Source organism: Calonectris borealis, chromosome 12, assembly GCF_964195595.1.
Source record: "Calonectris borealis chromosome 12, bCalBor7.hap1.2, whole genome shotgun sequence".
NCBI lineage: Eukaryota > Metazoa > Chordata > Aves > Procellariiformes > Procellariidae > Calonectris > Calonectris borealis.
Window position 1 is genome coordinate 1,700,779 of NC_134323.1, and position 24,907 is coordinate 1,725,685.

A 24,907-nucleotide genomic window follows, 5' to 3' on the forward strand; every position below is an offset into this window, starting at 1 on the left:
AGATATACCTGCTTTTTGTCATTCTCTCTCATTCTTGTCTTTCTGAACCTTAGCCATCTCCATCTCTGCCTCCTCGGTGTATATTCTTCTTTCCCTTCAGCATCATTTTTCTATACAAAACACAGTAGGCTGATAGCAGAGATGGTTTCAGGTAGATTCAACTGCATCAAACCCCGTGTCTAAAAAGGCCCCACGCTGCTTCCTACACAAGCCAATGTGCCAAAGGACTCCGCAAGTCACTGTCGCCCCAAGCAACACCTGCCTAAAGCCAGGGTCTTAGAGTCGCTTCCCAGCTCCCTCAAGTCTTTTTGCCCTCTGGAAATCCATGCTCCTCTTGCCAGCACTCAGGACTTCTTTGAAAGTCATTATTTGCTCCCATTAAATTAAATGATAGAGCGATGTTAGGTCCTTAATGTTGATTTCCCATACAGTTCTTTGGTATCAGCCGAGTTCTGATGCCCCCCAGATATGTTCCCTTCTTTAGCCTTAATCTGATTACGTTCATTAATCTGATTCTTTTTTGCAAAGCAGACAAGAGACAGACAGTCTGAGAGCTCTTCCCAATTTATTCTCATCTAAGACAATCTCCTCCCTAGTTTGGATTTACATGGAAAACAGGATTATCAAAAAGGGACCATTTTATCTATCTTTCTGCAGTGTCTGTTATTTAACAGCAACAAAAATTACTTGAGTTTTAACCCGTAATGCTGAATTGCCTGGACAAGTACTAGATAAAGGTTCGCCCTACTAGAAAAAATTAATTTGAGCATTGAGGGCATTCATGCCAGTAACACTGTAGAAAGGAACGGAAAAAACTAATTAAGCTTCAGCTCCTGTACAAGCACTTCGATGCAGATCTATCTAAAAAAATAAGTTATTGAATAGATTGCATAATCCTTAAGAAAGAATATTGACAGTCGTCTGTCCTGAACGAGTCTCAGCCGTCTCTTTCTGTATGTACCTGTCTGCAGCAAGTTATAGATATAATCCAGATCTTATTGACTTGGGTGTCATTCAAGTCCCATTTCTGTAGCTAGAACTTCAACTGCTACAGGATGCAGATACAATCATCTGAAATAATTTTATAACAATGCTTTACATTCCTACAGCAATTTCTATCTAAAGAAGCGTTGTGAAGTATTTTGCAAGCATTTCATCAAAACATTTAATTAATGCTTTAGGGAAGTCTCCCACTTCCCTGTGTGCTCACATTATCACAGCATCAAATTATCTTGTAGTCTTCTCACGTGTACCGCACATCAGCCTTTTGGGGAAGAGAACTGAGCTGCAGCAAGATGAACAGGGTGTCTGCAACAGCAGAGGCAACTTAAGTCAGCCTAGTCCAGGAGAAAGCATCCCCCCGCAAAGTCCGACAGGCATTACCATGCCCTCATGGGTCCAGCGCTCACCTTTATCTCTCTCTGGGGTGGGGGCATTTCTTCCCGATTCTCTCATACTTAGAAAAGCCAGGATTCTGCCTCAGTGTTTTGGGAGGAGGTGAAACTGATAAAGCCTGGAAAGCTTTTCCTTTTCTACTGATTCCCTAAAGTGCAGGTTCCAGGTTTGATTAAAAAAATTACTAAACATACCCTAAGAATTAATCAGGATTTTTGCAACAATTTGGAAACTAATCGTTTGGGAAACTCATAATTTGTTTGCACACTGGCTATTCTAGACAGCCACAGGAGTGTTACTAACCACAAGGAAGGTACATAAAATCAAATTATACACCAGAAAAGTTATTCCCCTAGAGATCATTTTAATAGAAATCTCTAGGAAGATCTGCCTGAAGTGATGCATGTACTGCTCGTCGTACATCTTCAGGAAAGAGACCTCCGACCATAGTGAACGCAGAAAAGAGATGACCAGGGGAACAGAAAACCAGACGTTCAAAAAGCTCGTCATGGTTAGCTGAGCGAAATGAAAACTGAGCAACGCTGCGATGACAGCGTGAAAATGTTGCCATGGAGGCAGGAGAGATACAGAAACTTAAGACAGGCACCAGGGAGCTGGGGAGATGCGTGATCAGTTAGGTAGACGTCAAAAAAGCTTCTAGCTACCCCAAATGTGCAGTCCTGAACAGCCCACCTGTAAGGGCAGTGGGGAAAAGGCTTTTAGGGTGGAGATCAGTTCATGTAAAGAGTTGCATGATGTTCACTGGCAGGGAAGCAGACACAGCATTCATAAATTGCATGCAAGCTCTGTACAACTCGCCAGCTTTATAAGACTCAGGCAGAAAAAGAAAGCAACTTGACCAAATCCGTGAACAAATGATACCACAGAAATTAGGAAAAGAGCAGAGATGTCCCAAGACCAGCCACCATCTCCATCTTCCAGCTCTAGGAGAGGTGTCAAAGGCTAAAGGGTAAGACAGGGGTTGTGGCTATGGGATTTTGTGGAAATGAAAGCCCTTGTGTCAAGGAACTCAGCAGAGACAGGGTATAAAGAAAAGGATCATTGGGGATTTGAGGGAAGGGAGTTGTACTTTCTGAAGGGATAGAAACAGCACAAGCAGGGATCAGCAGTACGTCAGGCTGGGGATGAATGGATGGGCTGTGTGCTGTGAAAGTGCTTTGAGGCAGGCAGAAAAATCAGAGAGCTCAGGGGAAAATGCAGTGGAGAGCTGCGACAACACTTTAGTGAGGATAAGTGGAAAAGAAACCATGGATCCTGGTGGACTAGGGACTACAAAGAGACCTACAATAAATACAAATAACTTGAAAAAAAGAACTAAAAATTATAAGGAAGAAGAAAGAAATGCTTTCAGCCCTGCCACAGAAGAAAACAATTCTCAAATATTTAAATAGTACTACACAGCTATATGTATCACTAATGATTCTTGAAAAGAGATATATTCCCCTATTCGACACAGGTAAACACAGCTCATATCCTGGCATCACAGCCAACAGCTGGCCTGGAGCTCCGAGTATGCTGATCCATAGGAAAAATAAGACTTCTCCATGGGAAGAATAAGGACACTTACTCATATCGATATCACACAGGACCAAAGTTTATTCTGTTCTGTGATCTGGTTTTCTCTCAATAATTGATAATACTTTCACACAGTGGAGCTCGAGGCCAGACCTTTTACCAGTCTCCAGGACCACATTCCTGTCTCCCCAAAACCCTTCTTTGGAAAACACTGCTTTCTGGAGGTCAGCAGGTGAACACACTATCCCTTGTAGCCACGGTCTGTCAGGATGTATTTACACTGTCCCAACAGGACCAATGCTTTCTCATTATCTCATTTGTGGTGCAATAATGCCACAATATTGAATAGTCTATAGGTTTTTCCTTTTATTTTCTATTTCAGTGATTTTTGTGCAAAGAAGCAAAGGTTAGACAACTGTAGATCATTTTAGTAATCACCTACGTTAGACGTTGTTTACTGAAGTCTCACAACTCACTTCCACTATAGCAGACGATGGTTGCGATTCCTCCAGCAAGGAGAGTAAAAGGCAAACCTGCCTGACTTTGGACTGCAAGCCAGAAGCAGAACAAGAGCCCTTGCAGGTCCCCAAGGTCATGCCAAGCCACTGCATCAAGGGCAACCAACCTTCCCAGCCTCATACACCACATACCCATTTCTTGATATAGCTGAGAGCCACAAGACATGTAAAATATCGGAGACAGCCCCTGGCAGGGCTCAAAGGGTGCAAGACAGCAACGGCTCCTTAATAGTCCCACCTCTCCACTGCAGGAGAGGGCTCAGCTATATGTGCAACTGGTTCTGGGGAAATTGGCAACATTAGCCTCACAGTCCCATCTGGATGGCTGCCTCCTCCCAGCATGGACTCACGTTACCCAGATCATAACATGACCCCAGCATCGAAGTCACAGCTGAAACTTCAGAAGCCCTGGTGGCCTTTCACTTTTAATCCAAAGTATTCCTCTAGAACTGCCTACGACACACTGGCATAGCCAGACCTACAGGTAAGCATGCAGCACAATCCTCTAGAGGTCTCAAGAAGGCTGAAGCTAGGTGGGATTTGTGCAGCTGATGGGCCTTTGCAAATCCCTGTGGGGAAACTACTAGCTAAAAGTATCCCTGTCAGTCTTTCCTTCGCCTTTGGTATTTGCTCTGCACTTTTACAAAAAATAAAAACCAGGCTGTTACCTGCCTATCTTTGAGAGACCAATGCTATCTCCCTAACTTATAAACCTTGCAAATCTTGCCTCCTGCACAGTCACAGCTAAAAACAAGGTAAGCCTTGATCCAAAACTACACTTTTTTGGGGCTGGTCTTTATAAGCAGGGTGAGAAGTACTGGTATCCTGTAGGGTCTAAGAAGTTTCTTCCAGGGCTCAGCATACTCCCCCCAGGTGCCTTCCTATATATTTGATATCATTTAAAAGAGCCCCCAACTCCTCCAGCAACACTCTTCAACTTCATCACACAGCATGTTTATACTTGCCTTTTGCTATTTTAATTATGAAAAAAAGGTCAAAGGCATAAACAAGACTACTTTGTTCTTAATTAGATGTTTAACTGCAGAATGTACCTTTAAAGACAGATACTTCAGTTCAGGACTTTCACTGCTACAGCTGTGCACACATCTTATGATCTGAGAAGGAGAAGGAAAGAAGATCAGCTATCTATTAGAAGATTAGTTCCACAAAAGTGGGACTAATCCAGGAAGAAAGTGCTGTGTTCTCGTTTTGAGTTTCTCACATGAACAGAAAAAGAGATTATTTAGCATAAGATAGAAGTATCTATTTGAATTTCTGCTTTACCTTGAAAATATTTAGGAAAACATAGGAGGAAACTGAAGCTCACAAGCAGAGTTAAAGCTTTAATTTCAGAAAAAACATCGTATTTTTCTTAAGCATTCTACTCACTTATATTTCTTTTAGCTAGGAATCTTGCAGTATTGCATGCTCAGTGATGAATTTTTCTTGCCTGTATTTTGGGAGAGCCTTACCTTCAAGAAGGTACAAGCTACAGTAAAAGCCTAGCAGGGTATGACTGAAAAGATAACAGTGTTACTTACATACCGCTTTCCCTCATGTGCTAAATTGTGGTTGTCTTCTTGCTGATATTATACAAACACTTAAGAACCCAAGAGCACGTAAAAAGGTGATTTAAGTGTTTAAGAGGAGATTAAAAAGAATCAACTCTCAACCTCAGTGATTTAAATAACCTATTGTCCAGAAACTCAGCCAGTAGAAGTCTTGTGGCTGGTATATGAGCATGCAGGAATAACAAAAGGAAGGCAATTGAAACATCACAGAGTTACTGGAGATATCAGGGAGAAAGCCAAAACTAAAGGAAAGTTTTGTTTTTACTACAAACACAAGAAGAAAACATTTCAGGCTATAACACATCTTTGACAGTCCCATTAACTTTAAATTTTCTTAAGCTAAAGATGAGATAAGGTTTCAGCAATGACATAACTACATGCCCTGTACAATCAAAGAGAGACCACAACAGGCACTGGAGAACCCACAATATCCTCAGCTATTTACCCCACCAGCTACTCACCTGCTTTAATTAATTTGCCCCAACTTTCTCTCCCACCTTTAAGTAGCCAAAGATGTTGATTGATTGGAAAGTGATTTTCAAACAGGCCAATCAAAGGGTGAAGAGGCGTTGCAGACATACATATAAATCCTCCATCCATACCCAAGCTCTTTCTGGTTAGGTCAAACTTCCTTCAGATGAAGCAGCCAGTATGTATCTTTTTGTTATACTGTTTATCAGAGATGAATATGGCAGTTTTAGCTTTAAAAATACATTCTCTTTTTTCAAGGGATTTAAAGGATAGTTTTAGTCCTATATTCATGTTTGCAGGTAGCACAGGGTTTTCTTTATACTTAAGGTTCCTTCTATTTTGTAGCAATATTCCTTCAATTTAGAAAACAAATAAATAGTTTAAAAGGGGGGGCAGGAGGTTGTCTGTTTATAGATTTATATATTTACTTTTAACTTTAAATTCTCTAATATACCTAGAGCAGGAGAAAAGATAATTTACATAAGTATCATTATTACCTCTTTAAGATGGATATGCCATGTTTTTTTACCAATTGCCTAGCTTCTAGCAAAATTTTCCCTACTTCTATTAGTTCTGGAATCCCGTGTACTTTTAGCACTGAATTTCTGTGCTAAAACTAATTCTGGCTTAGGGCTGGATCGTGCTTCATCAAGGAGAAATATGTGAGAGTGCAAAAGTCAATCGCAGCAAACCTGGCATTAAAGGGAAAGGATTTCTGCTAACTCATGCTACATCATTGGCTGTTTGTTCCCAAATGGGCTGGCAAGTGCCTCTTTCCCTAATCTGTGTATAGGAAAATCCCCACAATATTTAAAAGCTCAAGAGCAGCTTGCACCCTCTGTCTGCTGTGGTAATTAATCTGCTGTGGCCTTCCTCCCTCTACTTGCAGATTAGATGCTGTTTTGCTGTCTAGAAAGTGTATGTGTGTGTCCAGGCTGCAATGGGTGCTCGATTCTGCTCATTATTGCTCTGTTAATATTTCAAGGCTCTTGCCTCCTGCTAAGTTGGGTGTAACGAGTCTCCTGCGGATTTAGAAAGGGCAGCGAAGTGGGTTATCATGTGCAAGAGTCATCTTAAGAATCTGCTTGTGGGTTCCAGAGGCCAAAGCGAACTCCTGACGAGCACTGCTGCCGACTCCAAAGATGGAGGCTGGCTTAGAGGGCGCCTGCTGAGACACGGCACCTGCAGGGCCGGGAGGTGACGGTGCTTTGCTCCGGTTCCTTGGCCAGCGGTGTCTGGTTCTGCAGGGCAGACGTCCCAAGTCTTCGTGCAGAAAGATGCAGGGCGCTGAGCCCCAGCCCCTCCGCTCCAGTAGGTTGCCAGCAGTTTGCCACAAAGCTTTTTTCCTCCGAAAAACCTGTAAGTATTACTGTGCGGTAAGTGCCAGTGGAGTAACTTCTATAAACGTTTCTTATTTCTTTTGGGCTGCGCTGGGAGGCGGCTCCTCTGCTCGCCCCCAGAAGCCAGCTCAAATGCGCGGGGCGTTCTGGTGAGAAGCAGCTTTTTAGCTCCTGTGACTGAAATGGCCTTGGAGGGGCGACCTGCCTCCCGCCCTGCCCCAGCAGCCTTCGCTTGGGCAACGCGGGGCCTCGTTGCTCCTCACCCCCTCCCAGTAGTAACAGCGATTACGGAAAAAAACCTCCATATTTATTTTAAAAAATATAAATAAAAGCCCACCTGGCACGGGGGGCGGTGCCTGCGGCGCCCCGCGGAGGAGAGGGCCGGGCGGCGGGGAGCGGCCGGGGCGAGGCTGCGGGGCCGGGCCGCGGAGCGAGGGGGCCGGGCCTACCTCGATTCCCGCCGCGCCGCCGCAGCCCGCCGGGTAAGAGCGGGGGCTCCTCTAGGCCGCGCGGAAGCCGCGGCCTCGCGTAGCGAGCGGGCGGCGCGAGGAGACGCCCCCGCCGGGCGCGGCTCTACGAGAGGCCGGGGCGGAGGGAGGCGGGTGGGCCGCGCTGTGGCGGGCGGGTTTCCCCGGGGCGCCGCGACCCTGTGAGCCCCCAGCGTGTGCCGGGGCTGGCTGCTCCGAGAGGGAGCCGGTGCGCGGGGCGCGGGCCTTCCCCCGGCGCTGGGCTGTGTGAGGAGCTGCGGGGCGGGGAGGAGCCCGGAGCCCTTCAGCAGCCTTGAATCGCGTCCAGGCCAATGGGGACACAGTGCTCTCCTGTGTTTCCCTCAGTTTTGCCCTTCTCCCCAGCACCCGTAGTGAGAAAGGACTGGATTAAAGCCAAAATACATCTGCGTAGAGGAAAATGAAACTAAATATGCTTATCGAAAGGCAGTCGAATTGGGGAAATGAGAGGTGAAACTTCACCCGTATGTACTTAACCATGTGCTTCTCCTCAAGGCTGATGATTATGAGAGGAGACAGTGGTGGAGCTGTGGCCTGAGATGCTACACAGATTCAAGGGGAAGAGTAAAGTGTTTAGGTTGGCCATATTTCGTCCTGTTTGTTTCCAAGGTTTCTCAACTCTTTCAATTTTATTCCATTATTTTTTCACCCTAAACTGTTTCGTAACACTTAAGATCATCGTATTTTGCTTCTGAGGTAATGGGATGGTTAAAACGGTATGCTGAGAGATTTCCTGTCTCTTGTGGTAATTTTGATTAAATTATTTTGCTTAAATGAACATCTTAGTTTTGTCTATATTGCTGGCTGATTTCTGTTTAGTGAACCTAACAAAGCCTTGTGTGCTTTGTGCTGTGCACTGGAGCAGACGGCCGTAGGCTCGTTAGCTTTGTGCGGAGTATGCTTGTGTTAGTTTGCCTTTATCCACCCAAAGCACGACACTACGCACTACTTTCTTCTTCAGCATCAAGCACAAGTTAGCATTGACCACAGATGCAAGAAAGTCTCTTCTCGCTTCGGATTTATCACTGTTTCTCCAGTAGGGAAAGCTAGGTGTAAGGATTTGCGGTGGCTTGGCAGAGAGCTGTAACGCTGAGCACAGAAAAGGGATTTTGCTTGCGGGCTGGTGTTAAACCTCTTGTGAGGGTCTCTTCAGCTAACGGGCTGTTATCGAGGGTGCCGGTGAGGGGGCTCTCCCAGCATCACACGGGGTTTGGTGGAAGAGGTGTGAGGGTTTGCTCTTGTGAGTTATGAGGAAATAGGAGAAACAGCTGTGCTCCCTCTCAAAGCTGCCCTTGCTTGTGGCTCCCCACTCTCTGTACTTTGAGGGAGATGGATAAATACTGCCATAATCAGATGAAAAGATTTCTGGGCCACTTGTTTGGTTTGTATAGCTTGTGATAGGTTCTCTTTTGTGACTGAGATATTTGTATTTCAGTGTTTAGATCCATATAGTGAGCAGAGTATTCAGAGGTCAGTGAAGAGCCAAAGCAGCAGCCAACTCTTCCTCGCTTTCTATGTAAATAGCATGAAGGGTGATTGAACCTGCAAACCTCCTGATTTCCAAATTTCCTCCTGATTAAGGATAGCTCTCATTTATTTTCCTCATTGGTATGTGATTCTGTGAAGCATTTCTCTCTCTCATTCTAGAATCCAGAGGTTAAGCAGGAGAAACTTTTATTGTTTATAAAAAGCTTTGCTGATTTATGTACGCTGGGGATTGGAGTGACATTATTTCTTTTCCCCTGCTGTTCTCCAGGTTGTGAATCAATCCAAGAATGAGCAAATCTAAGAAGCCTTATGTTGACCAGACTACAAACCTTGAAAAATTCAGTCCTGAGATTCTTTCTGAAATCGAGCAGCTCTTTGCAAAGAAGTTTACTTACACTAAGCCAGTGAATAACGAATGGCAGCTACCAGATCCCAGTGATGCTTTCACGTGCGATCACCAGGAATTCAACTCACTCCTGGCTCTGAAGGACTCGATGAATGAAGTGAAGAATCAACTGAGCGATAAGAACCTGGATGAATGGCATCAGCACACCTCGTTTACCAATAAAGCGGGGAAAATAATTCCTCATGTGAAGAAATCTGTGAATGCTGAGCTGTGCACCCAGGCCTGGTGCAAGTTTCATGAGATTCTGTGCAGTTTTCCTCTTCTCCCTGAAGAAGCTCTTCAGGATGGAGAACTGAATTCTGTCCACCTCTGTGAAGCACCTGGAGCTTTTATAGCCAGTCTCAATCACTACTTGAAATCCCACCATGTCCCTTGCGACTGGAATTGGGTAGCTAACACTCTCAACCCGTATCATGAAGCAAATGACACCCTCACGATGATCATGGATGACCGTCTTATAGCGAATACGTTGCCTTGGTGGTACTTTGGCCCAGATAACACCGGTGATGTGATGACATTGAAACATCTAACAGGACTTCAGAACTTTGTAAGTAATATGGCCACAGTTCACTTGGTAACTGCCGATGGCAGCTTTGATTGCCAGGGAAATCCAGGTGAACAGGAGGCTCTTGTCTCACCCCTTCATTACTGTGAAACAGTCACTGCTTTAATGATCCTGGGCTCCGGGGGATCCTTTGTTTTGAAGATGTTCACGCTGTTTGAACACTGTTCTACCAATCTGCTCTTTCTGCTAAACTGCTCTTTTGAGGAGGTCCATGTCTTTAAGCCAGCCACTAGCAAAGCTGGAAACTCAGAGGCCTATGTGATTTGTCTTCGTTATATGGGCAGAGAAAGCATTCATCGGCTGCTTTCGAAGATGATACAGAACTTTGGAACAGAAATGGTCAACAAAGCACTTTTTCCCCAGCATATGCTACCAGCATCTTTTCTTAAAATACACGAAGAGTGTTGCGTGTTCTTCCACAAGTGCCAGGTAGAGACTATCTCTGAGAACATCCATCTCTTTGAGCATATGGAAGAAGCAGAGCAGACAAAACTGAACAAGTTAAGAGACTGTGCAGTAGAGTTCTTCATGCAAAGACTTCATATGAAACCCATTGCCAGAAATAACTGGCTTGTCAAGAAATCTCAGACTGGTTGCAGCATGAATGCAAAATGGTTTGGGCAAAGAAGCAAATATTTTAGTACGTACAATGAAAGGAAGATGCTGGAAACCCTTACATGGAATGATAAAGTGGCAAAGGGCTATTTTAATCACTGGGCTGCAGAACATAGTTTAAATAATGCTGGTAAAATGTGCATCTTGGAAGGATCATCTTCTAACCTTGAGTGTAGCTTGTGGTACATTTTGGAAGGAAAAAGACTACCTGTGGTAAAATGTTCTCCGTTCTGTGATGGTCAAGTCTTGGAAAATCTTAACGAAGCTGTGAAAGAATTGCTGGGGGGGAGGTTGAAAAGCAGACAAATGGTGCCGCCTTGTCACTTGTGTGAAGTTCTTCCTGGGGAACTGATATTGGCAGAAGTGTCTGATCTTTCCAGGTGTCATCAGGAAGTCCTAAATGAAAAATGTAGTGACCAATTCAAGTGCCTTGTGGTGGACTTTCCATCCCTCTGTGATACTGAAAGGCAACCCAGTATGGAAATAAAGCTCCTGGACTCGGCCACACTGCTGACTTTTAGCTTCTCTTTGCTTTATGATGGAGAACCCAAGTACCAGCAGCAGCTTTTGGAGTGCGTTCTGCATTCGTTGACTCGTCTTACAATGGGAGATGCGTTGGTTTTGCCTATTCTCTCTTGTTTTACACGCTTCACAGCTGGCCTGGTCTTTATACTGCATTGCTGTTTCAGGTGCATCACATTCGCTTGTCCGACCTCCCATGAGCCTCTGAGGACTACTGCCGCTTTGCTGTGCGTTGGTTACCGGGGCCTCCCAAATCCGGTTGCTGAATATTTGCGGCATCTGAATAAACTAATGAGCTCTTTACTAGACACGGACTCTCCCCAGCAAGTTTTGCAGTTTGTGCCTATGGAGGTTCTCCTCCAGGGCAAACTGTTGGAGTTCTTATGGGATTTGAACACAGCCATTGCAAAGAGACAACTCCACTTGATTGTGCAAGCTAAGCAGCAGCAAATCACTAGCAATATTTCACTTTAGAATAATTCTAGAATTGAGCAAGTTGCTGCTGCTAGACCTTGTTTCACAGGCAGGTAGAAGGTGTTAAAAACATTGTTAATGTGAAGGTAATGTTGCTGTAAAACCTTGGTGTGACATTGTTAGTGTTGGGAGGATGTTTTGAGCTATTGATCCCACTTGCACCGTATTGGCCTGTCCTACAGAAACCTGAGGCTTAATCTCAGGCATGGGGGACTTGGGAGGGACAGTGATTGAAGCGGAGAAGCTGTTTCTCCTCTGTCACAGCTCTCCCTGAGCAAATCTCTTTGCGTACCACCTAGGTCAGAACTGTGGTCTTCATGATAAGAGGTGGTATGGTGATTTATACTCGTTGCATCAGGCCGGATGATGGGGAACCCTGTTGTGTGATATTAGCCCCCTTCTGCAGAGCAAAATGTGGGAGTTTTGACACACCTGCGTACTTTTCCAGGCTTTGTAGAAGCCAAAACGTGAGGTTTGGGCCAGAACGCTCAGCGGTGCACAAGTCTGATGTAGGACTTGAGGGGTGAGTGTCTTGTGAGCAGGCAGCTGTCTCACAAAGGCCGGGTTAAAAATGACTGCCTGTAAGCAGTAGCAGAGGTGTCCAGGGAAAGATGCTCTTTGGTTTTAATTTTGTTTATGCGAAGAGCAGCAGACTGCGTATGGATTTTGACAGGTTATTGTGTGGCTTTGTCTCCCCATCAATGAATGTGCTGTTATAACATTTTTACATGGCTTATGGGTCGTCCTTAAAATAATTTGAGACTCCTGAGTGAAAGTGAAGACTTGCATCTGTCTATGGCAGCAGCTATTAATGAGGAACTTCAAATGTTTTTCAGGCTAAAAACATGATTGTGCAGATTTGTGTATCAAGAAATGCTTTGGGTACCACTGGAGGAGCGGGAAGCTGAAGAAATATGTGATAACTTTCTTTGGGAAAGTATGATTAAGATTTCACTTGGTTCCCCTTAATGATAAAAATGATGAAATTGGTAACTGACTGATCCTTTAAGGGGGTCAAATTTTATTTTCCATATTGCTCCTTTGAGAGCTAAATTTTGAGGCCTAACTTGTGTATATTAACATTTAGTTTTAAGTTTGTAGTATACATGGAAAAACCTGCTCAGAGGGAGAAATGATGTTTAAAGGAAGAATGGCTTTGCTGTTGATATGTGCAAGATCTCGTAGAAAAAGGTCGAAAGAGTGGTGTTAGTAAGAAAGAAAATGTAGTCTCCTGATGAATTACCAGTCACCTTCTGGAAGCACTTCTAATTATGTAATGTGGGAGCTTGAAGGATAATTGATTACTGGTAAGGGATTAAAAGCACTGCTGAAAAACTGTTTTGTCTGGAGGTGCCGCACATCTAATAGGCTTTCTTGCCACGTTGATCAGGGCAGAGTTTAATGCATTTAACAGTTCATTTTTTATTTAATAAAGTGAGTTGGTGGCTCAGGTCTGACTAATTCATAACATTTTCTAAAAATCTTGCTTTAGAATTGCATGTAAATAGAAGCCTAACAGAAACTTCTGGGATTGGTCATTGTCCATTTTAATTTATTTAAATGAACTTGCTCTTTTTGCTGGGAGCTGAGTCATGCTTCCTCTCTCAGACCAGGAAGGAAGGGAACAGAGGCTACAGACTGGGAGATATATGCAGTAATAGCTTCTCCTCTAAATCATTTTTGAACCTGTAAACTCAAGAGTGCAAGCAGGGCCACAGATTAATTTCATTGAGGAATAAAAAAGAAATACTGAAAACCAGAATAAGGAAGGGGGGAAGAAATATTGTAGAAGAATGGATGATGAGACAGTATCAAAGATCACCTGTAAAAGTCACCTTTCTCTGAAACAAAAAGCAGGATAAAGGTATTGTCCACCAAAGACACCCCTGTGCCTCTGCCACTGTTTCAGACATGATTAATGCTTCCGAAACTCCCACTGAGCTGAAGCATTTGAAAAGATGTCGCTTAAAGCAGGGTACATGAGATATTTCAAGTGCATGGGTGTGCTTACACTGTGATATTCTGCCATGGAGGCATGAGTAGCCAGAAGAATATCATCTAGTAGGTACTTAAATAACTTGGGTTTTTTCTTACTAACATTAGTTTAATATTTTTAAATTATTATTTTATAGGTAAAGTAAAATCCTGAGGTGACTGACAGACCGTGAGAGAAAATGCATTTATTTTTTCAAGCTTTCCTTGGTCTGTTCTGTACATCTGATGAACTATGCAGACTTACTTGAGATTCCTCCTATTCCATCGTTCCCCGAATCATCAGTCTCCCTTTTTTCATTTATTTTTAGGAGAAAATATTTTAGATGGTCATAGAACTTTGGGGGGATTTAGGACTGTGTACTTCAAGATGCGTTAGACTAAGCTGGTGGGGAAACATAATCCATCTGTTTGGAAGTACCCCCCCAAAAAAAAGTGTGCAAGCTCTCCTGTGGAAAGCCGGATCTCTAAACCAAAGGAAGTCCAATGTCCTGTAGATCCTGATGCCCGATTTGCTCTGGAGCTTTTTTGTTTGTTGGCAGACATGGGGAGATGACAGGAGAAATGCTTTGACAGCAACTGTTCCTGTTGAAAAGAAAGGATGTAGTTTGGAGAGTCTTTTTTTATTATTGTTTTTTTTTTAATGACAGGAGTTTCAAAGTTAGGAATGACACTTGTCCTTTTAATTGTGAGAATCCTGCATTGTCCTAGCTGTCTTTAGACCAAAGATTTCTTGGAGAGAAGTGACACTTAATTTCCATTGTGACTTTTGGCATACGTAAGAATGCATGGGAAGAATGTATTAAACTTTGTAGAGAGGATGAGATGACTCCTGCCTTCATTAAGGCTGTCAGTTTTTGGCCAATTTGATTTTGGATGACACCTGATGAAGTGTCTCAGTATCCTGGCTGCTTTTAAGTTGTTTTTTCACCTGTTTGAAGATGAACTGGGTATTGTTTTTCATAATTAGGAGCTTAAGGTTTCACATAGGGGAAAATAGAGGGGGTGGAGAGAATAAGTTGGTTATGATGTGATTGAGATTCATGCAAACTTGAGGGAAATTTATTTTTGCAGCCCTGCTGTTGCAGGTTTCTGATGAAGGACCGATATCTTGATTATCTATGATTAACTATGAGCTACATTATTTTTCTGAAACTTTTTGGGTCTTTTGTTTTAAGCCAGCATAAGATTTTGAAATCAGTTGCATGAGGATTGAATGAATCGGGTACTCCGCTAAGTGAAAATGCTGATTGTTTTTTTTTTTTTAAGTTGAGTTCCATTAAAGTTAAGAGACTTGTTCCTTATTTTTACTAATTTTGTATTGTATTTAGATTCATTTGGATGTGCACAGATTGTATGTGTTCTTGCCACTGGCTTTCCAATTTAATTTCTACAAAACATAATGAGATTTACAGTATGAAATCCAGTACTCTATTAAAATGGTACTAATTGGTGTCCATTCATCTGAATTTAAGCTGGATCTATCAAATTACTGGCTGCAAAAGTAGAATATGTAGCAGAATTGTATTCTATTAGAAAAACAACTTGGGACTTAACAGGAAGGGATTGCCTATGTCGAAAGTAGGAGAAAAGAAAAACACACCTTGATTTCTGGCCTCTGAGCTGGGTGCTTCAGGATGCAGCATAACATCAAGTCCTTGATTCACTGGAAGCAAGGGTTGACCGTAAGCTGAAACCTCAGAGCCTTGTAGCCTCCTGTTACCATGCCTAAAAACTGTCTCTTTTAATTTATGGTTGATTTTCAGCATGTTAGTTCTTAATGGTGAAGTGGGGGAAATCCTGTGTAACCATTTTGGGTGGTATGAAATGGGTTTGTGTATCAGTACTTGCCCCCATTTTCCACTTTTAAACAAGAGCCTCTAAATTTCACCTTGTAGCCTTTGAATATCAGTCTCCTTTTTTTTTTTAGCACTTTAGTGAGAGAAGACTAAGATTAAAATTTCCTTGCCAAAATCTGGTAATGGTTTTTCCATCTCATTTGTGCAACTATTTTCGTGAATGCCATGCTGATATCCTTAGTTCCAGTTCTTTGTGCACTCCAGTCACTTGACAGAAAGATCAAATAGAACTGTTTATGCCAGAAAAGCGCTCAGCCTGTGGCTGTTCATTGCTTACTCTTTAGGCAATAATTTGGATTGCCATTGAGCCCTCTCTTGTGACTCCTTATGGGTCCAGAGCTGATTTCAAGTCTTAAGAATGAAATTTGTTAAAAGAATTAGCTGGTGGCTGTAGACACTTATGCTTATAATGAGCAGAACCTTTAGGAGACATTTAAATGCAGGAAACTTTTCCACCAGCCAGGAGAGGCTAATATAACATGCAGCTGATGGGATTTGCTACCCTTTCCTTGCTAAAAATTCTTAAAAAAAGGCTTTGAGGCATAACCACCTGAACAAAGTTGTGTGCTGCCTTTCTTGTACACACGGGTACGTTCATGTTCGCATGTGTGGAAACCCCCAGGACTGTACAGCCATGAAGCTTTTGCTTTGTAACTAAACCATGTGTGCTTTTGTTTTGAAGGATGTATATGTTTTTCCAAGTAGATGAAGGGATGCTGGTTTATGTAGCTATTGCATATTTTCATTTGGTCTGCAAATGAGCATTAAAACCCCTTTTTTTTTTGAAAGGAAAGGAAAATAAATGTTATTTGGAGAAAATAAAGTATTTTATTTTAGGTTTTACATGTTTCTATTCACGTGTTTCTTTACCAAACATGGAACAAAACAATGAAGCACAGTAGGGAGAAGTCTGGGGAGGTTTAATATTTCATTTTTTTGAGCCACGTTACCTCATCTTGCTGTTTGGATCCGTCCTTAAGGAGTGAAGGATACAGGGGCGTTGGAGCAGCCTGTTCAGTGGGGTGGTGTTTGGTTCTCCCTTTCTTTAACTGTCTTTACCTTTGCATTTTACCGGCTCTAAGAGAGACTTCAGCTGCAGACGTGGTCAAAGCGGTGCGTAGGAGGCCTGCACACAGTTCCCTTGCCTTGTCACCGAGCCTTACAATCTACATCCCCTTGTGTGGTTGCTGTAACCTACTTTAACAGCAAGGACTTTGTCTTAAGGGTCTTCAGTTTCTCCTGGCTATGACAGCCACTCTGGTAGGACAAGGCTGTTTACACTGTACTTCTGTCTGCAAAGTCTATTACTAATCCTTATCCAAATGTTTTCATTCTAAGTGCTTGCCTTCACTGAATGGTGGTATTAAGAAAAAGCTGTGTTCCTTATTCCTCAGGGTTGGCTCTGCTGTACTGACAAGGGTTCCAGCTGATTATCTTTGGCTTGGCTGTCAGGTATATCTTGAGACTGCTTGCTAACTAATTTTGATTGCAATTATTAATGCTAATGTTTTTTTCATTGCCTTTCTGCTTTGGAAGTGAGCTCCAGACTAGGGAGCTGGGGAAGACCGTTGTGTGTCCTAGAGGTATGAGATAACACAAGAAATAATGTTCTGATCCTTTAACTTCCTTACAGCTAGTAGGTATTTGTCAGGGAAATCTTTAAGCTAGAAGTAGTGTTGAATGTATGCTGAAATGCAGGGCAGTGTTGTCTCACTTGATTTTAGTGAAGCTCTAGACTGTAAGCATTATCTGTTAACGTCAAAATGTACTTCAGGGGATGTGAGGCGTTTGGAGGTGAATGGCCTTTGAAATGAGGGGCTGGGTTGGAAAAGCCTGTTAGAAGGATTGTCAGGTTGATTTTGGTGGAAATATTGTGTAATGTGGTTTTACCGAATTGTAGGGAAATGTAAATGCTCAGAATTGGATTCAAAGTCATAAACAGTTCAATGAAATAATTGCATTCCCAATATAATAGTATAAAAACAGTGCCTAAAAACATATGAAGTGGCCAATTAGAAAGTAAAGGGAAAATGTGGATGCCTTCATTTTGCTGTTACAGACCTTAAAAACTGCATATGTGACTTCTTCAGTCCTTAAAGTCAATTTATACACTACATTATGTTGATAATAAATCTTATTTGAATTTTGATAGATCTTAATATGCTAGCGTGCCTGCCAGTTTTTGAGTTTAAATAGTTGGTGTTGAAACCTAAGCCAAATCACTGAGCGCAAAGCAAATCAGCGCTCTCTCTCCCTGGCTGAACAGATATTTAGCAAATTCTCTTTCACCGTGTTGTGTCAGGTTCTCAGTGTCCCCCAGCGAGACTGGGGAGATGAAATTTTACCTTTAATTCAACTCATGTTTGAAATAGTGCACTACAGTTAGTGGCCCCTTTTATTAAAACAAAATTTTTCCTCCATAGGAAACTTGGAACACATCTATTAAAGTCCATCTTCATAGTGCTTTACTAAATGAGGATGACTGTTGCTTGTTAAAGAATTGATTTGTCTAAACTGAGGGATAGCAGGAAAAAGTGACTGTCACTTGTTGGCAAATTGATTTGTCTAAATTGGGGGATAGCAGAGAGAAGTGAATCAATATTCAAATCGTATTTGTTGCTGAAGCCAGAGATCATTATCTGTATAGCTAAGAGATGAATGCTGCCTGACAGAAATGAAAGCTCCTGCTGAGGTACCCCTCGGTCCTAAGCTGTCAGGTGCCTGTGCCTCAAAACAAGGACCCAGTAGCCAGTCGGTAAGGAAACCTCAATTAGACTGAGGAATGAAGGGACTGTGGTGGTGAAGTGCCTTAATTTAAGTCTCCAGAGTCTTAAGGTGATTAAATACTTGCTTTGTAATCAGTTGACTGCCCCAGGGTGATGACAGTTGAGTTGAAATGTAATGAAATCTGTCTTGGGGTCACAATTAAACTCAGCTCCAAGGTGGCTGCTGAATAGCTACACGTTCCCTCAAATAACGATGCTGTCTGACAGACGGGTGTTCGGCGGAGCAGTGCGGGTCTGGGGCAGGGCTGCTGCTGCCGGGGACGTCTGAATCACGGGAGCCGGGGCTCCCGGCCTTCCTTACTGCAGCAATGCTGATAGAAGGTACCTGAGGAAACCACGCTGCAAGCCGCGTAGGCAGTATAGAGCTCTGCATGGAATAGATGAGTAGCGCAGGATGTGTTTGGGATAAGTGCGCCTGTACTGGGATGGCTATAGGATTCCCGACTGGTAGAAATGGGGATGCTCAGCAGCAGAGGCTTGCTGTCGCACCTGAAAAACACGCAGCAGCCGTGCATCTCTTGGAACTGGCATTGAGCGTTAGCGCGAACTGAAAGGGACCTGGATCCAGCTAATGTATTGAGAGGGGAGAGCAGTTCAAAACCTTAGCTCTGCTCTCTGGGAGCACTGGAGAAGGCCAGTCCTCAGCTAAGGTCAGCTTGCACTTTGCGTGGAATACCGGAGTAGGCTGAGGGTTTAATAACTGTCAGTACTACGGCCTTAACTATAAATCACAGAGTAATTGATTTCAGGGTGTTAATGAAATTTAGATTTATAGAGAAGTACAGTTATGCCCAAGATGCACAGTTAATAGCACTGGCACTGAATACAGCCTAAATTGGCTTTGTTTCCTGTTATGAAACACGGTAGTACAAACCCATAAATTTATACTCATATAAGTGGTTTGGCTCTTAATTATGTGACTAGTTTTGTGAAAGTTCTGTACTTAAATATGTTTTTCAGACTTGGAAACCTGTTCAAAGCTCTGGATATTGTCCAGCTTTCAGTTCCCCCACCTTCCACGTGGACTCAGTATCGCTGCTCTGTGTGAGAAAACCGAGACCAGATCCGAACCCTACTTGATCAAACATCTGGGGGGGAGTTTGAGTAGGAAGAGGACCAGGCTCAAGTGTGAAGCGCAGTCTGACCAGTTTCTCAGTGGGTTACAGAGGGGACAGGACAGCCATTGCCCCGTAGGCTGGGTGCTGGGACAGTGGGGTTTGCTAAAACGGAGCTGGCACAGAAGGTACAGGTTCTGAGTCCTCTAGTGTGATCCTGATAAAAAGCGTGCTAAACACGCGTAACAGACCTCGGAACGGGTTTGGGTCTAAGCACGTGTAGTGGCTGAGAACGTACCTGCTTGGGTTCCAATAACTGACTTTACTCATCACATCGCTCTCTGCAGTTTTGAAGTGACCTGAACTGCTTCCTGAAGGAAACGGTGACGGCAGCAGTCGCAGGAGTGTGAGTGGAAGTAATGAAGCAGTAATTAGCAATTAATAAAATGTGGTGAAACTTCCAATTTTAATAACTGCTGCACTGGCCTAGAGGTCTGGTGCTGGAGTGAAGTAGTCCCTTGGAAATCTACAACTCTGAAGCTTAATTATCATAATTTCCGTTAGACACCATCTGCTCTTAGAGCCAACTTGTATATTTATTTTTTCCCCCTGAAGGTAGATGAGGTTTTAAGGACTCTACTTCTGTGGCTTTTCACAGCAAAGATTAAATTGAAGGCAGGATTAAGATCTGGGGACTGAGATGGCCTTTGTGGCTGATGTATCACGCAGAGGGCAAAGTTCTGTTAAAATAGCCAGCAGAGTCTCAGAAAGGTGCTCAGATACAGGAGGAACTGGGAAAAACATGGACAGAGCATCCTCTGTAGTTAGCAGAGGGTTTAGTCTTGTTTCCAGAGGGAGTACAAATTGAGACTGTGCTGTCTGTATGTTCTTCTCTTCCCCTTCCCGCCTCAAGCTCTTCTGAGCCATGTCTGGAAGACATCAAGTTCTTGTAGATGCTGTGATAATGAAAGGCTAAGTAACCTTCGTGATCTGAGGTGACCGCTGGATTGCTAACAACAGGCAAACCCCAGAGTTGGAGGCCAATAACTCTCTTCTGAGGAAGAAGGACACCTGTAGTGGTGGCGATGCACTGTGGTGAGGCTGCTTGCTCCTCAGACCTGTTGCATTGCTTTGCTTTACCAGTCATGTGCTCTTTTACGCCTTGCTGAGCGCTGTGAGGTCAGAAGCCAAGCTACGTCACCACTCCTTGCTGTCCTAAAGATGAGCCTGGAAAATGGTTAGATCATGAAAACAAATAGCCAAACAACACCTGCCTTCCCCTCAACCCCCAGTGTGTTAATCATTGATGGCAGGAGCTAGGAGCAAGTCAGGAGACTCAGGTTAGGCTGAATTATTTTTTTGTTTGCAGCTGTGGGAATGCCCTATGGACTTGAACAGAGCAAAACACTTTTCAAGCAGCAAAGGTGAGAAAATGGGACATGGGAATTTTGGAAGATGTAAGTGCAATTTTAGATGGCACTCGTTTCCACTGAAGGGTTGTACTAAGGATTCAATTTTTGTCTTCTGTAAATCAGTTTTAATTAATAGAGCAGATGCACCAACAATGCAGCCGGAAAAGAAATGGAGGAGAAAAGAGAAGAGGCAGCTGGTGCTAGTGGATGTAAATATTTGGTTTTTAGGAAGTGAAGCTCTGCAGAAACTTCAGAGATTCCATTTCACATTCTGAAGCCTATTTCTTTTGCCTGTGGAGATATATGGAGCAGAAAAAATTAGCTAAACCGTAATGCTTTGTTTGATTCTAGTGCATGTGATGTAAGAAGGGTAAGTTTTTGGAAAAGGACAAACACATGAAATCTTGGTTCCTACTGAAATATTAAGGCCTAGCCTCTGTTGGTGTAAGATGCATTAATTTTAGAGGAGCTGTCTCTATACCAAGAAGCCTTCCCGGGCCTCTGCAATACAGTCTTGGGTGATAAGCACGGACAAATCAATATGCTCGTTTTTGGCCCCTAAAGCAGGGCAGGGTGCTGTGGTGGGGCTCACTGGTGAACCAAGTGGAAGAGGTATGTGCATCGGAAAGCTGCTGTTGAGGAGGTGTGGCAGGCGTGGATAGGGACTCGGATCTTCGTGTGAAGCTGAGGGTTAAAAAAAAGCAAGGCTTGAATTAGGGCTTTGCGTGTTTTGCTGGGACCCTCCACGGTTCTGCCGTGTTATTTTTGAGGACTCTGCTTGAACTGCAGAAGAACAGTCTTTCAAATCTTCCTTGCTTTCTTTCAGTATCGCACTTTTCATGAAATCCCTGGCTATTTGTGTTACGATTAGGAGAGCTTTTTGGTCTGTTTTGGTATTTTTTGGTTAGTGCCTGTAACTGCTAAGAAGAATTTGAAAACACAAACCTGAAAGCACAAAATATGACAGCAAAAAAAGAATGTGAAAAACAAAACAAAAAACCACTTTTAAAACAAGTCATGACTGGAGAGCAGTGATGTCCAACCTGGAACTGGCAGTGCTGGAGAAGGAAGGCAATAAGGAGGGGTTGATCCAGAGCAGGTATTTTCTACTCAGTGAACCGGACAGTGGGGATGGGAAGGATTCCTCTAAGTCGGAAAAGTGGTAGTGCAAGTACTGTTAATGCTTGTTGCAAGCTCTCTGAGGGTAAGACAGATTTTCTTGCTCTGCAGCTTTGTTTGGAATAGTACGTCTGGATGCCTTGTACCCAACCTTGGTCTTGGTTGTTGTGCCTTGGTACTGAGAACGCTCCACAGCGGGGGGAACACCTCAAAATGGCAGTACAACTTGAGGTGGGCTGGATCCGGACCAAGGGGATGCTCCTCTGTCCTTAAAACTTACGGAAGGAAGCTTGCAGGTGTGAGTAGTGCTGCTGCTGAGGGGATTGGGTTTTCCAGACCTGGGGAGCAGATTTAGCCTGTCTATACTGCGTTTGCATTGAGAAAGCTTGTGTACGGTATCGCCTCGCTAACTGTCGCTTCTGTTTCAGAGCTGCGCTGTCAGTTATTTAATACCCCACTCTGGTTACTGTTGTCATTGTCCTGTTTTCCTTCATCCTCAGCTGACCTTGGTGAGCAGCAGGCATCTGAAGGTGATGATGAACATGTAATGGATCGGAAGAGGCAGCAGGACCACTGGCAGGGAGAGATTTGTCAGGTGAAGCAGCTGAGATCTTCCAGAGGGTGAACTGTTAGAAGGTGGGTCAGACAGGGTCACCAGGACATCATGAAGTTTAATTTTGCATTATAAAGGGATTTTCTACTCTAAACTTCAGGCGAGTAAGCAGTTATTTCTTGGTATTTTAAAAGCTGTTAGAATCTCCTTTACTACTTTTATCATTACCAGGTGTTGAATTGGCAGCTGACAACCCCAGCGGCCTTGCTTCTCTCTCTCCATCTTCTGTGTCACGCGTGCTATCCTTGTGTATTTAGGTTGTGTGCGTTTCTGAAGTGTCTACACACATTCCTCTCTATCCCATTGTTTCTTAGGGGAAAAATTGCGAATGGTCGCACTTTCAGGGTCATATCCTCGGCAGGTAACGGGATATGCCTGAAACTGTAGTTTGACTGTATAGGGAATTGTTGCAGAACCAGAGTTTAGGGTTGGGAAGTCCAAAATGTTTCAACAGCAATGAAGAGAGAAGGATGCAAAGCTTTCAACTACAAGCCTGTACACACTGAGTGTGCATATACCCAAATGCACGGCTGCATTGTCCCAAGCTGCAGAAGTTAGTGTGTAGGAAAGCACTTGGTTAGTGGAATAATCCTCTGTTGTAGAGGATTTCTGGAAACTAAATGGAAGAGGTGTTACGCTTCTATCTGACTTTTTTATTCCTTCACTACAGCCAGGGTCACTCTGTGTCCTTAGGGTGTTCCTTTCCAGTCTTGGCCTTTTGTCTGAAGTTGGTCTGCTCAATTTTTGTGCTCCTTAATGATAAGGTAGTTCATGGCGAAAACTAGATGTCTTCATCTGAGTTCATGCTGATAACATAGTTCATGATTACTCTGGGGCAGGGATTGTCTCTTTTATGCTATTACAGTGCTTGTTGCAGAGTCTGGTACCTGGTCAGAGCAACCACAACTCTGGAAATTGGTGATGCCGTCTGCTGCTTACCCATCTGTGAGCCCAAGTGGGACATCCCGTACCATAAACCTGGGATCAGTTTTAACCACGCAGTCCTCGCACAAGGAGTTACTGAGGCAGGACATTAAAAGCAAATGAATCTTACCTAGCTCTGATTTTTCTGACCCAGGAGATCTGTTCCCAGCGTGATCTGGCAGCAAGTACTGGGAAGTGAGTTAAGTGTAAGCCACTGGTCTGCTGTAGAGAGCCTGCTGGGAAGCTGTTGTATAAAAACACGCTCCTCCTTGCTGAGAAGGAATGAGAAATCTCTACGTACTTAAGAATTGTCTGTTACTACTTCGTGCCAGGGGGTACTAGCTGGGGACTAGATACCCACTGTGTTAGTGTGGTACAGACATCTAGTTCTGGACTGTCACAGCACAGCTGGTCTTGTGAAAGGGGGTGGGATCACCCCTGGATCTGGGATGCAACTTCTTTCCAAAAGAAAATGAGCAAAGCTGCATGCTTTTGGCTGAACTCCGTTCTCTAGGGGAGCTAGAAAAGTGGCTACAGCAAGCTGGGGGGAAGGAGAGGGATCTCTAAAACAGATGTGAGCCCGGTGCTGGTTGGTAACTTGGGGTTGCTTGAGCAGTAAAAGAAGGGGAGAGCTGTGTCCCCTTGAATCAGGGGGATAGAGCACAGTCCAGGCAATAAAGCGGGGATTTGAGTGGATAATGATGGTTTCAAGTGCTTGGAGCTGCAAAGTGCCTGGGCACATGGAGGTCTGGAGAAAGGGGAGATTGGGAACTTCTGGAGTTTGGGACTCAGAGGGGCAATGAAAAATGTGCCATCAGGATCAGGGAACTAAGTGCGAGGGGCTGTGGCAGGTGGGACGAGGCTGTGCCTGGAGAAGGGATCTGTCTAAATGCGCAGCTACCTGAACTGTAGCCACCAGCTTCCAGTAGCACCATAAACTGTGCAGGGCTTGACCTGTACCTTCGCTGACTGTAAAGTGTCAGGTAAACCTGTTGTCTGGTGTTTAAATGCTGGCGTAACTTTGTTCTGTAGGGGAAATAGGAAGCTTTGGAGGCAATACTGTGACAACAGGAGTGCTGTAAAGCAACGAGAGGGAGCAATTTGTTGAATTACCCTGTCAGACATCGCAGACCTTTGATGTGACAAAGGCACTTGCTAGGGCACAGGGCAGAGGACACAGATATCTGTGTCCTAGGTGGCTTGTCAGGGAAGACTGACGTTTTGTCAAGGACTTGACTTGCCTTGCTTCCCACTGAGCTTTGGGATGCAGATCTCAAAGCTGGCTCTATTTAGATGGAGCTCTGCTTCAGAGCTGCACTTCAAAACCTTGTGGAGAATGTACCCGCAGGGGGGACTGTAATTGCCATGTATTTTGACCATAATGATATGGGGGAAAGAGCAGGGGCAGCTGTAAGGAATAAATGAGATGTTATGTCTGATGACTCCCAGATCTTATTTTTCCTGGGTGTTAGGTCTGCTGTGGAAGGCAGGAGGAGGGAGTGGGTGCTTGGGTCTCCTCAGCTGTGCGGGTGTCCCCTTTTTTTTTAATCCTGGCCCAGCAACGGGATGCTTGTTAGAAAGCAGGAATCCAGAAGGGAGACCTGGGCCAAGCTCTTTGTTAGCAGAACTGTGCTGAACTCTGTGCCCTTGCACCAAAAGGTAATTTGCCTCCCAGTGCTGGAGGGCTGAGCGAATGCTCCCCGCGGAAGGGAAACAATTTGCTCAGTCTCTCCCCCTTGT

General features: G+C 43.9%; 1 protein-coding gene and 1 long non-coding RNA gene across 4 annotated transcripts; one reads left to right on the forward strand and one right to left on the reverse strand.

Moving 5' to 3' along the window:
- Positions 1 to 2,992: 2,992 nt before the first annotated feature.
- LOC142087124 (uncharacterized) lies at positions 2,993 to 5,717 on the reverse strand. Its single transcript, XR_012675333.1, has 2 exons — positions 5,482 to 5,717; positions 2,993 to 4,564 (listed from the first exon to the last, which is right to left on the reverse strand). It is a non-coding gene; the product is annotated as an uncharacterized LOC142087124 (long non-coding RNA).
- A 62-nt stretch (positions 5,718 to 5,779) lies between these two features.
- CMTR2 (cap methyltransferase 2) lies at positions 5,780 to 16,101 on the forward strand. 3 transcript variants are annotated; one of them, XM_075160941.1, is made up of 2 exons: positions 5,780 to 6,850; positions 9,094 to 16,101. In XM_075160941.1, the coding sequence occupies exon 2, from the start codon at positions 9,113 to 9,115 to the stop codon at positions 11,405 to 11,407; it is 2,295 nt and encodes a 764-aa protein (XP_075017042.1). In that variant the 5' UTR covers positions 5,780 to 6,850; positions 9,094 to 9,112; the 3' UTR covers positions 11,408 to 16,101. The 3 variants fall into 3 exon arrangements, with proteins under 3 accessions (XP_075017042.1, XP_075017039.1, XP_075017041.1); XM_075160938.1 differs by lacking the exon at positions 5,780 to 6,850 and adding an exon at positions 7,159 to 7,313; XM_075160940.1 differs by lacking the exon at positions 5,780 to 6,850 and adding an exon at positions 7,531 to 7,914.
- Positions 16,102 to 24,907: the final 8,806 nt, after the last annotated feature.

Coding starts and splice junctions, on each gene's coding strand:
- CMTR2 (XM_075160941.1), top strand. CDS start 9,113: ATGAGCAAATCTAAGAAGCCTTATGTTGACCAGACTACAAACCTTGAA.